The 14,052-nt window shown below is 33.1% G+C and overlaps 2 protein-coding genes across 3 annotated transcripts; one reads left to right on the top strand and one right to left on the bottom strand.

The window, feature by feature from the left end:
• Positions 1–11: 11 nt before the first annotated feature.
• Positions 12–642, bottom strand: LOC129899221 (uncharacterized). The gene has a single exon (XM_055974098.1). It carries the CDS (start codon positions 448–450, stop codon positions 124–126), a length of 327 nt encoding a protein of 108 aa, XP_055830073.1. The 5' UTR covers positions 451–642; the 3' UTR covers positions 12–123.
• Positions 643–4,793: 4,151 nt separating this feature from the next.
• Positions 4,794–13,768, top strand: LOC129901261 (protein disulfide-isomerase-like). 2 transcript variants are annotated; one of them, XM_055976391.1, is made up of 11 exons: positions 4,794–5,034; positions 5,950–5,980; positions 6,087–6,374; positions 6,577–6,765; positions 6,846–6,971; positions 7,783–7,920; positions 8,005–8,124; positions 11,315–11,432; positions 11,990–12,102; positions 12,788–12,981; positions 13,446–13,768. In XM_055976391.1, exons 1-10 carry the CDS (start codon positions 4,853–4,855, stop codon positions 12,974–12,976), a joined length of 1,494 nt encoding a protein of 497 aa, XP_055832366.1. In that variant the 5' UTR covers positions 4,794–4,852; the 3' UTR covers positions 12,977–12,981; positions 13,446–13,768. The 2 variants fall into 2 exon arrangements, with proteins under 2 accessions (XP_055832366.1, XP_055832367.1); XM_055976392.1 differs by having other exon boundaries at positions 13,433–13,768.
• Positions 13,769–14,052: the final 284 nt, after the last annotated feature.

Raw genomic sequence — 14,052 nt, 5'->3', positions numbered from 1 at the left:
TTTTGAAACAGAACAAAAAGAAAACTCCAAGTTTATTCTTCAAACTCACACTTATTACAAGAAGAGAAACATAATTACAAAAACCCAGAAGCGTCCATTACATCACATATAGAATTAATTCATTTACAGTGCATTACCACAGAAGGGGCAGAATCGGAAATCGCCGTCTACTTCCCGGCGACAGAACTGACACCTAAGTCGGTCCGGGACATCGGCGGTGGACGACGGCGGAGGAGGAGTTAGAGATTGAGGGAAAAAGAATTTGCAGTCGTTGCAGTACATCACCGGCTCTTTCCCTGGCCATCTCCACACCGGAACAAAGAAGAGTTTCAGAACCTTTTCATAGTCGACGAGGTCGGCGCGTGATCCGCACGCAATGCACCTCCCTGCCCCGCTCTTCAATACCTGTCTCGCCTGCTGCTCTAGCCCTCCTACGAAGAAGAAGAACATTGTTTTTTTGATACTTTGATTTGTTGATTTGGGTTATGAATGGATGTAAAGTGGAGTTTTTGAAGAGAGAGAGAAAAAGCTATAGAGAGTTGAAGAATATTTCTAGAGAATTCGCGGGTATTTTGGTAGGCTTGAGAATCAAGTTATTCGAGGTTCGTTTTTGGGTCACTCAACTCCCAGCTTATTAGTCTTTGGGCCGGTTTAACTAACATAAATTATTACTCTCTCTATTTCGTATTAATTAAATTTTTAAGATAATGTACATATACTTAAAAAAATATTTAAAGACAAAATTTAAATAATATTTTTTTATTACCCTTTTTGTTTAATTAACTTCATAGAGAAGATTAAATGTGAAATTATAAATACAAAAAGGTTTTTATTGGAGTATAACTTTGTAAGTAGTGTAGTTTAACTCCTAGAAAATTATAAAACTTTATTAATGAAAAGGGTAAACGTGCAAAAAGTTTCCAACATTTCTCTTGAACTTTGAATAATTCAACTATTTTGAACAATAAAAAAAACTCTAGAAATTCAGTTAATATAGAATAGAGGGAGTACCTTTTTAGTTCTTTTTATAAAATATTTACTATTTTAAAATATATTTTATATTTATTACCTAGATATACTATATTTTAAAAATATTTATCATTTATAGTAACTGTATTATGTATTAAAAGTAAATTTTATGTGCAATATATATGTATTAAAATGTATTATACTAGCTTTGGTTTAAAACAATTGCATTATGTATTAAAAATGAATAATGTATGTAATATAAATGCATTACATTATGTATAAAAGTAATGCAATATAAATATATTATAAGTGATATTAGATTTGTTTTGGTAAAAAAAAATCATTATTTATTATAAATAAAATATATATGTATTAAAATTATATAGTTATAAATAATAAATATTTTTTAAATATGATATATTTAAGTAAGTTTCCACTTTAAACGTAAGTTTACACATTTATCGGAAAATTATCCTTCGATTATGCCCCTGACAACCATCCTTGTACTTATCACTAGCTTTTAAACTTCCTCTGGTGAATTAATATGTTTTATCTTTTCAGATAAAAAATAAAGAAAAAGGAGAACACCAGTTCACACGTCCATTGTTGAGTTTGAGTACCAACAAAAAATATCAGTCATTTATTAGAATATAATACGTAATAATTGCAAACATATTCTGGGACTAGGAAAGGGTGCATAAGTTCACATGAAATCTACCTTGGACGACACTAAACTCCCAATGTAAAGTTTGGTGCATATAACACATTTTGGTCACTATTAATTGAGTATTCATGATCCAATTTGAATTGATTTTCCTATCAAAAAAAACTCAAATTGATTTTTCATCGCTTTGATTTTATTGGTATTTTAAAATAATAGTGATATACTTCAAACAAATATTAGATTAACTATATTCTAACATAATACTATCAAATTAGTTACTCTTTACGAATAGAATGAACTATACTGATATGCATTATTCAAGGATTCAGCCATTTTCAAGGAATACAATAAAATTTCTTACAATAATTTTATCATGAAAACAATTAAAGAATTGTGATTTATCAAGATATTTTGACTATTGTTGAATCAAGCAATCATGAATAATTAAAGGAGTCAAAGACACCATAGTTTAAATATGAAATAGATACTTTGAATTATAAAAAAGAAGAGTACAAATCAAACTAGAAAATAAAATATAAAAATTGAATTAACAAAAAAGGGGCATGTTTGCATTTGTACTCATACAATAGGTAATATTTATCCTTGTTATACTTTTTTGATATATTTATTCTTATTATCCAACTCTGAACACATATTAGCCTTTAAACAGTTAAGTGTCATATTAACACTTTTATTATCCTATATGATGCCTAGTGGCTCCTATGTGGATATATTTTATGCTACTAGCAGTGAATTGTTGGCGGTGACAGATTCTTCGGAGCTCGAAGAAGAGTAAAAGTGATGATTATTCATTGATTTCAACTTCGATGATGCGTGAGGAGCCATGTAGTGCCATGTAAGCTTCACGTAGCATAAAATATATCCAGGTAGGAGTCATGTAAGATAATAAAAATGGTGACATGATACTTAATTGTCCAAAGACAAATATGTGCCCCAAATTGGATGGTAAAGATAAATATATCAAAAGAGTATGACAAATGATAAATATGACCCTTTTTTATGAATATAAGAGCAAATATGACCCTTTTCAGTTGAATTAGTATAAAGGCAAACACCTAAATTCTGATTTCGTCGTGATTTTTTTTTTTATGTAGAGTAAGTTTTTATTTTTCTAAATATAACTACACAAAAAAATCTTCTAATTTTTTTAATAGGTATTTATATAATCGGCTCAATTTTAAGGTTAATTTTTATTAACTCAAAATCAAACTAAATATTATTAAAATTAAATTAAATATTATCATTTTTAAAATTATAAACTAAAATCCTATCAAATAAGAAAGTGTCCCTTTTTAATTACTTTTATTATTTTTTTCAAGGCAACTTTTGTTTTTGCCTTCAGAGTTTTAGACGGTCAAAATTATGTGGCTTGGCCTCATGTCCTAAGGCTAACGTCACCTGTGGCGTTACCGGCAAAAAATAAAAATGTGGCGTTATTAAGTGTTGAAAATAAAAATAAAATGATACTCCCTCTGTTTTTTTTTAGTTGCTATGCAAACTAAAAATATTTGATTCAAAAGAATTGTTAATTTAAATAATTTTATTTTCAGAATAAAAATTAAAAAATTAATAAAGAATATACGATTAAATTATATCATTCTAAGTAATTTTTTTTTAAGAAATAAGGATACACGTAATGCTGAAGAGGTGTCCCTATTTCATTTGGCACCTCCGTTGTAAACACAAATCATTTTCTTCCACGTATTATATATGACACAACAAACTCATTGGTGTTTTAATTTATAATCTCGAGGGTGGTGCATTTTCAGAAATTCTTCTCTGGAAATGACCTTACTACCCATCTTCACCTAACACCTATATTTGCAATTTTTGTAAACACTAGAACAATTATAGTATGTTTTACCTGCTATAACAAATATTTATCACACAAAAATTTGTTGTGTCATAGATAATATTCCTCCATGCTTTAAATAAACGTTTTGGGTTCAAAATTCAGAGACAGAAAAAAATATATTCTAAAATAGATTATTTTTTAAAAAAATTATCTAATGTAAATTTAAATTAATTTAAACTGAATATTCAATACTTTATAAGAAATCCAAAAATTTATTTTCATTTTCATGTTTCATATTCGTTTACTAAAATCTAACAAATTCATAAAAGTACACAAATAAACTGAACATTACTTTGTCGTAAAAGATAAAAAATAAAATAAAGGTGCTTTAAAAGAAGAAAAATATAGAAATTGTGTTTGCTTCTTATTGGATGTTAGATATTCATATTGAATTTCGTTTGATTCGAATTTCGCCGGATTTATTTGAGAAAAGCACTTCAACTAAAAAAATAAATTCATATTCAATATTCGAAATCAATTTTTTTAATAGACCACATCCTTTAAGAAATTATTATCTATATCACAAGAAACTAATATCTCAAAAATCAAATTTCATGACCCCAACCTCATAAAGATAATTCATTAAAATCAAAATAGTTTTTTCCTTTAATAGGAGAATTGAAATAAAAATAAGAAAAAACTATACAAAATAGATCAATCGTGAAACTATTTATCCAAATTGAATCCAACCAAATTATTTATTCTTAATAGACGTATGATCCAAATTATTTACCTACTTACCCCACTTCTTTTTTTTAATTTCGCTCATGATGTAATGCTGGCATCAGCATCACTGCTCCTCTTTGATATCATCAGAGAATATTATACTTTGATGGTATCAAACAGTTTCTTCTCAATACCATCAGAGTATAATATATTCTGATGATATCAAGTAGTTTCGTTGAATCGCTGTCTCTTTTTTCTTGATACCATCAGAGTATTCTCATGGTATCTAATGTGTATTTACGTCAGTGCCCCTCCTCTTTGATACCATCAAAGTATATTATACTCTGATGGTATCAATCAGTTTTATTCTTGATACCATCAAAGTATATTATATACTGTCATGATATCAAATGCGCGAGACAGCTAAAAACAAGGGGTATAAAAGTAACAAGGTATCCAACAATGAATAGTTCCTTTTTGTTTTTGATATAACAATAATTATTATCTCTAAAAATAAACATAAAAAGGGGCTATTTAGACATTTCCATTGTAAAGCTCAGCCTACAGCTCCAATCTGCAAAATGCTGCTACTATATAAAATCCTCTTTGAGATCTATAATGAGAATTGAAACTGAAGATATTTTTCAGTGAACTGAGAGAGAAACAAGTGAAAAAAAATGGCGATTAGGGCTTGGATTTCCTTATTTCTATGTGTTTTTGCATTGCTAGGATCGGAATCTTACGCTTCTGAGAATGAAGAGGCTCAATCGAAGGAGTTCGTTGTGACTTTGGATCACTCCAATTTCTCTGATTTTGTAGGTCGACACAAATTCATCGTGGTCGAGTTCTACGCTCCTTGGTAATTTAATCAATTACACTTCAATTTCTTTGGTAAACATTGATTTTGATATTTTTTACCAAGTGTAGTTTTGTTTGAATCTATAGCTTCTCTGTTCAAACGCTAAATTTTAAGATATATCTTCCGTTTTCTCGTTTCCGTTAAAACTATGATTTTTTGTCGGTATATTTTTTCACTATTTAAAGTCGATCGGTATTTTGTCAATGAAAGCCTAAACAACAGATGGTACGGAGATTAGCGTAACTTGGATCTTTTACTCTTTTTAGATCCAGGTTGGTTTGTTCATGAAAAATATTTTGCTGGGCAAATATTTTACTTGATGAAATCATTTTCTGGATCGTTTTCTCGTGTTTAATTTGATATAAAAGTCGGAGATATACGAGGTGTAGGATAACTACTGGGGATATCCTTGAATAGCTGACGGCCAACAATCTCTACCTTGCAACCTCGATAAACCTCGATTGACTCTCCTGGCAATGATCGACTCACCAACTGAGGTAGACACAGAAAGGGTCGTTTGGTTACAATGCTCGAGTCTTGAATGAAGTAAGTGATGTGAAATAAGAGTTGGGATATTTGTAAAGAAAAGTGAGTTTTGGGGGATGAAGGCTTTTAAATGATCCCTTAGAGTTCCATAATTCAAGGTAACCAAATACTGTAAACAATTTCCCCATGAAATGATGAAATTATGAATGATGTTTATTTTGACTTAGTAATACAGTTGATTTTATGACAAAGCGGTCAAAGCTAGAAGTTTTAGTGCATTTTGATAATTGAATCAATAAAGCTATTTGCATTTCTGTTTCTTATCTCTGATGACCGTCTCTATTTAAGTTATATGAATATTTGATGCCTCAAATTAGAAGCAAATTACCTTTTCTTTCCAAGTTTATTAATTACTTTTGATATTTATAGGTGTGGTCACTGCAAGAAACTTGTTCCAGAAGTAAGAACAACTAACACATTCCTTTTAGTATCTTAAAAGAGTAATTGCCTTTTGGAGAATAAGGAAGCACAGTACATTAAAACATTTTGCTTCGGTTGATTTGCAGTATGAGAAAGCAGCGCAAATTTTAAGCCAGAATGATCCACCAGTTGTTCTGGCCAAAGTTGATGCCAATGAGGAGCAGAACAAGATTCTTGCCAGTGAGTTCGATATAAAAGGTTTCCCCACACTTAAGATCTTGAGGTATGGAGGTAGCTTTGTTCAAGATTACAAAGGACCACGTGAGGCGGATGGTATTGTTTCTTACGTGAAGAAACAAAGTGGCCCTGCTTCTGCTGAAATTAAATCTTCTAAGGATGCAGAAGATTTTATAGATGTCAATAAGATCATTATCGTAAGTGCCCCCTCCTCTCTGTATGTCTCTCATTATATATGTACACACACATTCACAAAAACATATGCTCACACCAGGGTGACCTGATACACAAACAACCACTCTTTCTCACACTGATTTGCGTATGTTTTTCACATATTGTTTTAACCCTTGAGAAATCTGCAGAATTGGAGTTGATGAGTGTGGTTTTTAATTCTTATAGGTTGGGGTCTTTCCCGAGTTCTCCGGCGAGAAATTTGAGAATTTTACAGCTCTGGCTGAGAGATTACGTGCTGACTATGATTTTGGTCATACTTCGGATGCTAAACTTCTTCCTCGTGGGGATTCATCAGTTTCTGGCCCTGTTGTTAGGTTATTAAAGCCCTTTGATGAACTTTTTGTAGATTTTCAGGTATTGGATTGGTGTAAAATTCTTCTACATATTCTGATGTACTAGACAAAGTTTCAACAATTGATCATATGTACTTGTAGGAGTTCGATGTGGAGGCCTTGGCAAAGCTAGTTGAAGAAGTTACTATTCCTACTGTGACTGTATATAACAAGGACCCCAACAACCATCCATTTGTCATTAAGTTCTTCAACAGTCCAAATGCCAAGGTGCAGCATTTACTTAGTCTACCAGATTTATGTTGCCTGTTGAGATTCTGATAGTCTTCTTGCTGTCTAAATCTGCATCTTCTTTCCAATACTTTTTGTCGATAGATCTCTTTAGTTCAAATATATAAGAAGTGATATAACACTATACAGATGAATCACACAATGGATGCTACTAATTCTCTTATTCTTGGTGTCTCTTGTTTTCCATTTTGGATGGACATTGTTTGATATATAGAAATATATGGATCAAGATTTTATCTTTTGAGTTTTTTTTTGGTAGGTTCTTTTAAGTTATTTTCTCCACTTCTTATTTATGGTCTTTCATTGCACTCGTTAGATGTTCTTTTGCTTCTACAATTAGCATGAACTCTTCATGTATAATGATAAAGCACCACAAGCAAAGATAGATGTGTAAAGACTGGTGCAAGATTCATCTGTTTTTCCTGAAAGTATCCTTGTTCCTCCAGGACGTACAGAAAAGATTGAGGTTTTCAGTGTTTCTAGCCAATAAATTTGTTTCTCATAGCTGATGCTTGTTTAATATCCTACTAGCTTGTACTTTCTAGAGCTGGAGTTAAGAATTGGTCTACTTTTGACATAGCATATCTTCTGCCGGTTGTGCTATCATCTTGATAAGATTGCTGTACTTGGATATGCACTTCATGCGTCCAAATATTCTCTCTTTATTGAAGTGTAACCTTAATTATCTCTTCATGCTGGACTGCTTAGAGCTGGAGACCTTAACTCCCAACCCCCAATTGCCCTATTACATTTGGGAGGAGTTTCTAATTAAATAGTATTTTACTGGCAGGCTATGTTGTTCGTAAACTTCAACAATGACCTATTTGATAGTTTCAAATCCAAGTATCATGAAGTTGCTGAGCAGTACAAAGGCAATGATATTAGTTTCTTAATTGGTGATGTTGAGGCCAGTCAAGGTGCCTTCCAGGTTAGGTTTCTTATTATTTGTGTTTGAATTATTTCTTTTTTTTATTGATGTTAACATGATGATATATTTGGCTTTGTTGAGCAGTACTTTGGACTCAAAGAGGATCAGATACCTCTAATCATCGTACAGACAAATGATGGAGAGAAATATCTCAAACCAAATGTTGAGCCTGATCACATTGCTTCATGGGTTAAGGAGTTTAAGGTGATGATTCTCCCTGCCTTCACCTTTTTTCTTTTACCTGCTTCTCTTGGATTAATTGTTTCTCGCAGGTTCTCTCATCCATTATCATATAAATTCATCTTCTATACCCCTTTTCTTGTACATTCTAAAAGTACTGGAGTTCTCTTCTTACATTCAAATTTCTACTTAATAAGTAGCAAATTGAATGTAAAGAGAAGTCATCAAGAAACATTGTTTCTGTCACGATCCAAAACCGGACGTGATGGCACTCGCCCTATCCCATCAGGACTAGTCAGCCTAAACCCAACAATTTTAGGAAATAGTACGAAAATACTAAATATATCAAATAAACAAAAGCGGAAGTCTTAAATAAACTAGAATAATCCCCAACATCTGGTTGTCACGTGCACAAGCCATTAACAAATATGTAATGAAAGATAAATACAAGTTTCAAATGTCTTTGTATCTCAAATAGAGCAAAGCATAAATATAAAGAGACAAGGGAGATCGCTAGGCGTTAATCAGCTACCTCTCTAAGTCAGCTTGAAGCCTCGTAGGATAATACATAACTCAAACTCACTATCTGAGTTCAGAATCTACACAAGTGTAGAAGCAAGGAGTGAGTACCAAACAATACGGTAATTACCAAGTCAACTAACAAAACTAGCCAAATCTAACGAATTCAAGAACTCCTTTCATTCAAATCGAACCTCCATAACTACAACCTGAATTTCACAATATACAGTTCAAATATGTTTCACAATCACAGTTAAGTCATCACAAGACAAAAATCACAAGTATCTCACGAATCAAACACAAGAATCAATACACCACAAATAAGTATGTAACGATGCTTATACACAAAAAAACCAAGCATCAATCACAATTGTTGGCAATGACCTTGTCATCACACTCTTATCGAAAATGACCTTGGCATCACACTCTTATCGAAAATGACCTTGGCATCACACTCTTGCCAGAAATGACCTCGGCATCACACTCTTGCTAGAAATGACCTTAGCATCACACTCTCACTGGAAATGACCTCGGCAAACTCGTCAAAAATGACCTCGGCATCACACTCTCGCCGGAAAAAACCTCGCCAACACAACATGTCTGTCGCATCACAATGTTCAAGAACATAATGCAATCGACATGTTCACACAATAATGAGGAATGACAAGTTCACGAAGCTCACAATTACAATGAAACTATTAAAACATTTCATCAAATTCACATCCATATCAAAATCAAGGCATTTCACACTTTCACGTCACAAGATTAGCACACATTATTTTTTTGTTAACCCCGTCTTTTAACTCAGGTTAATTCATGTAAGAAAACAACCACAACCTAAGTTGCTCAAACTATGGTGCGGGTGTCCGAGATAGATGCGAATTCAAGAGTCGAATTCGCCAAAATTTAAATTTTAAGATTCAGAGATGCAAATTTGAGTATGGATACGGATGTGGGGATTCGGCAAAAAATATTCAATATTATAAAAATATAGTTATAAAGATAAATATATTCTTCCCGAAAAAGAAAGTCATTCAAGTCCTTCCATCAACTCTCCTTATCGATCATTGTTACTGTCTACATAAGTAGTACACAACCGTTTAAATATTTAGCATCTCTCTGTTTGGCTTAAAACATGAAGCAACAAATATTGACCAAGAGGAAAAGTATCTTGGTCAAAGTATCTGATGTGGGTTGACCGAATTGCATGTGTATCCTGTTCATGGACTCTTGATCAAAGTATCTAACGTGGGTTGACCGAATCCCACACATATCCCACATCCGCACTTGCAGGACACGGATGCGGTAGCAAAGATGAAGAGTCTGTGCAACTTATCCCACAATCTCTTCCCATTACTCCCCCTAAACATACAAGGAAATTCGGAAATTGTATAAGATATAACGGAGTTTTAAAAATTCGCTTGCCTCAATTAGTCGAATAATCACTGTAAAACTTGAGCCTTTCGTAACACTTTCGAACGATCAAAATCTGTTCAAATACATAATAGAATACGAATCCTACGACACCCATATTGCTATATTTATTTTTTGGCTCAAAAATCGGGTCAAAAAGTCACCCCGAGCTCCCGAATTCGAATCTAAAATTTTCTTTCGGATGATGTCTATCCATAATAAAATAAACTCACATGCTAAATTTCAACTAAAACAGATTATCATTGGACTCCCAAATTAAGATTTTGTTCTAAGAACCTAGGCCTAAAACATTATAGTTGATGATTTCATATAAATAAATCTTGGAATTTGGAATAAATACGAAGAACAGTAACTACACTACTTTTAAATACATAGAAATCACTAAACATACATCTACCCTATAATTATCTTCTAATGATTAGCAATAATTACAACAACAACAACAACAACAACCCAGTGAAATCCCACAACATGGGGTCTGGGGAGGGTAGAATGTACGCAGACCTTACTCCTATCAAGGTAGGACGGCTGTTTCCTGGAGACCCTCGGCTCAGTAAAAGCATAAATGCATAAAAAAAATGTTAGATAAGAATAGAAAATTAAAAGCTTTATGAGAAAAACAACAAACAAATAACGAATAGATAACAAATAAATAAATACAAATAACAAATAACGATTAAATAAATAATGAAAGCGTCACAGGTAATTAACAATAATTACATTATCATTATATCATGATTACTCCATCAATTTACAGCAATCATAATAGCAAAACAAATTATTACTTCATCCGTAATAAATGGTCTGTTCATGTCTAACTTTAATTCAACTCAAATCATCATCAATACCATCATTTATGATTGTAGCAACTCACAAAATCTAACCTGAAAGGTTAAATCGATCATCTCTTTTTCGAAGTTGCCGTAACTTCCGTGCCCAGCCGCTCTTCCTTTGGAAGTTTTAATATTTACCCTTTTCACTTAAATATATTTTGCACATGGGTCACATGACATAAAGATATTAAATAAATTGTGGATTTGACCCATTAATCACCAACCAAATTAATTATTTTAAATTATCCGTCAACTAAATAATTGTAGTTACCGAAAAGTCCAAAATTTTCATTTAAAATTTACAGGAAGGGTCTTTTACAAAAGAGGGAGGACTAGTTCTCAAAATGACCCATTAGGGGTCATTACAGTTTCTATGGGCAATTTTTTCTTGTATTGTGTCTGAAAGTAATAACTTGATCATACTTCAGGATGGCAAGGTGAAACCTTTCAAAAAATCAGAACCTATCCCAGAGGTTAACAGCGAACCTGTTAAAGTTGTGGTTGCTGACAGTTTCCAAGATATGGTTTTCAACTCCGGGAAGAATGGTATTTCCTACTTAATGTTCAAATTTTGCTGACATTTTGTTCAGTTGCATCTTAGGCAGTTCATGTAGGTTTCATTTGTCTTACTTCTCATGCATTCTTGTGAAGTGAAGTATTTGAAAACCGAATTGTAAATTTCATCATCTCGTATGGCTTTTCAGCATCACATTCATAAATTTGAAAAGCATACTAGACTTATACAACAGTTGCTATTTGGAGATAGGTTGTTCCAACTTCTTCTCATTGAGCTGTTGAAGAAATGTTGATAAGTAGTGCATTCTCAAAAAATGTTGATAACTAACAGTATCAAATATGCTATAAGTTCAACATCTGCGGAATAGGACACAGTATTACTTAAACAAATTGATGTATTTAGGTGCAGTATGACATAAAATTATGAGTCAATTATGTGGCGTAGTTCAATTTCTTCCTTCATCTTCCTTAGGCGCATTATCATTATGTTCATCTTGCTCATCCTCCTGAACTTGTACATGTTCTTTTGTTAGAATTTTTGTTGGATATGTAGCAATGATAATTCATGTGGCGGTTGTTTCTTGTAGTGCTCATCGAGTTCTATGCCCCTTGGTGTGGACACTGCAAGCAGTTGGCCCCGATCCTTGATGAAGTGGCTGTCTCATTTGAAAATGATGCAGATGTTATGATTGCCAAAATTGTGAGACTCCGACTCAAAGCTCTTCATTATCTCATAATTCTTGAATATATTAGCCAACCTTTAATTGTTTGTTGCTTGTAGAGTGAAAATGGAGGAAACGTGTTTGGCCACCGTGTTCTTTTTGGTTTTCAAGAATAGAGGAATGTAATCTAGGCATTAAAAGTGGGTTCCATAACTTTTTGTCATGATGCAATATTGGATTAGATTTGGGCCAAAACAACAATAATGAGTAAACATCTAATCTAGACAAAATACATCTAATGTTCACTTTGATGCTATCATAACTTTTAAAAGAAATTAAAAAAGAGGCTATCATAACTAGGGCTGAGTGCTTTACCAGCATAGTGAAGTGCTGCATAGGACTGAAGGTAAAAGGATCAAGCCTGAGGCATCAAGTATCTGCTTGCTGATTATAGACTTGGAGAGTTCATGCTGCATGAATTGCTACCTAGCAAATTTCTCACGCTTAAACAATTTGCCAAAATATTATTGCAGTTGAATAATCTTAAAAGCAGAAAGAACAGTGTTCCATGCCTTTTTATTTGTTTTTTCCTTAAAATGTCCTGCTATTCTTTCATCTTAGTTTACAGGTTGGCTCCTTTTGTTGTGTAGCTACTGCAATCTTCTCTAAATATTTGTAATTTCAGTATTGGAAATTTCTAACGAAGTCTTTTGCTGTATGTAGGATGCTACTGCTAATGATATTCCGCAGGGAACTTTTGAGGTCCAAGGTTATCCTACTCTTTATTTCAAGTCAGCAAGTGGAAAGCTCTTGCTGCATCAAGGTGGGAGGACCAAGGAAGACATAATTGACTTTATCCAGAAGAATCGGGATAAAGCTGTAGAGCAAGGTCCGGGAAAAGATGAGCTATAATAAAGGTAACTCTACTTGTAGGTCTGAACATTATTACCACTTGTTAAGTAAAACATAGCATTTGGAGTTTGTTTAAAGGGGTAAAATTTAACCAATACCTAGTGTTCTCTGCAGTGTTGGTTAAAGGGGTAAATGTTGGAATTAGTCGGAATGAAATGGACAAGAAATGAAATTTTAATCGGATGTTAAAGAGCATTTAGTATCAACCCAGTGGGTAACACATGAAGGACGTCTACTGTTCTTTTGTCTGGATCTAGGGGGAAGTGGGGAAAATATTTCTCTGTGTTTGGTTTGATTGATATACTAAACTAGAGAATGGAAAAGCCCTTAAGCTTTCCCTTCCTTTCTCGACTATGCAGAATAGGGAAAATGTTTAACTTGCTTTTAGACATTACTAATATTTGGAATCAGTTTCGATTGGTTTTTGTTTCCTTTATCTTGTCTAAATTTTCTCAGTCACCTCTGACAGGAAGAAAATGGAGTCTCCTAACGCAGTTGGCATTGGTGTTGGCTGCCTTACTTACAAGCTCCAGCCAAGTGAGAAGAAAGAAACAAGCACATAACACCTTCACCTCTGCGCAACCTCTCCCCCAAACCCAAAAGTAGCCCCTTCTTACCATAGTCTGTAATCAAATATTTTCTGATGAGCAGGATTTTCCGAGGATTTAGGTATCGTAGCAAGTCTCAATTGTTTGATTAGTTGCATCTCAGTATGTTGAATGGTTTTTCAGAGAAACTTGTCAGTTCTAAGTTATTTACGAAGCAAAGTGAATCCTTGAATCTTTACTTGAATGGCTCTTGTTTTTAGACCGACTTCTATGCCTATTGGTCAAACACAAGGAACTGCTCTAATATTGATAATAATTATGTTCAAATTGACAAGGCAAATTTAAATGGCTACTCTCTGAAAATATTATTTTAAGGTCAAATAAGCTATTATTCTGACCACAAAGAGAAAGCTTGCTTATAGATAGAGTGACTTTTCTCAAGTCCCCAGACGAAAGGGCCACATTTTCCTTCTAGTCGTGCTAAAACAGGACTAACATTTTTTTAAAAAAGTTCTAGGCGTGTCAAAT

Source organism: Solanum dulcamara, chromosome 8, assembly GCF_947179165.1.
Source record: "Solanum dulcamara chromosome 8, daSolDulc1.2, whole genome shotgun sequence".
In the NCBI taxonomy this organism is placed as follows: domain Eukaryota; kingdom Viridiplantae; phylum Streptophyta; class Magnoliopsida; order Solanales; family Solanaceae; genus Solanum; species Solanum dulcamara.
This window is presented reverse-complemented; position numbering and strand designations above follow the sequence as displayed.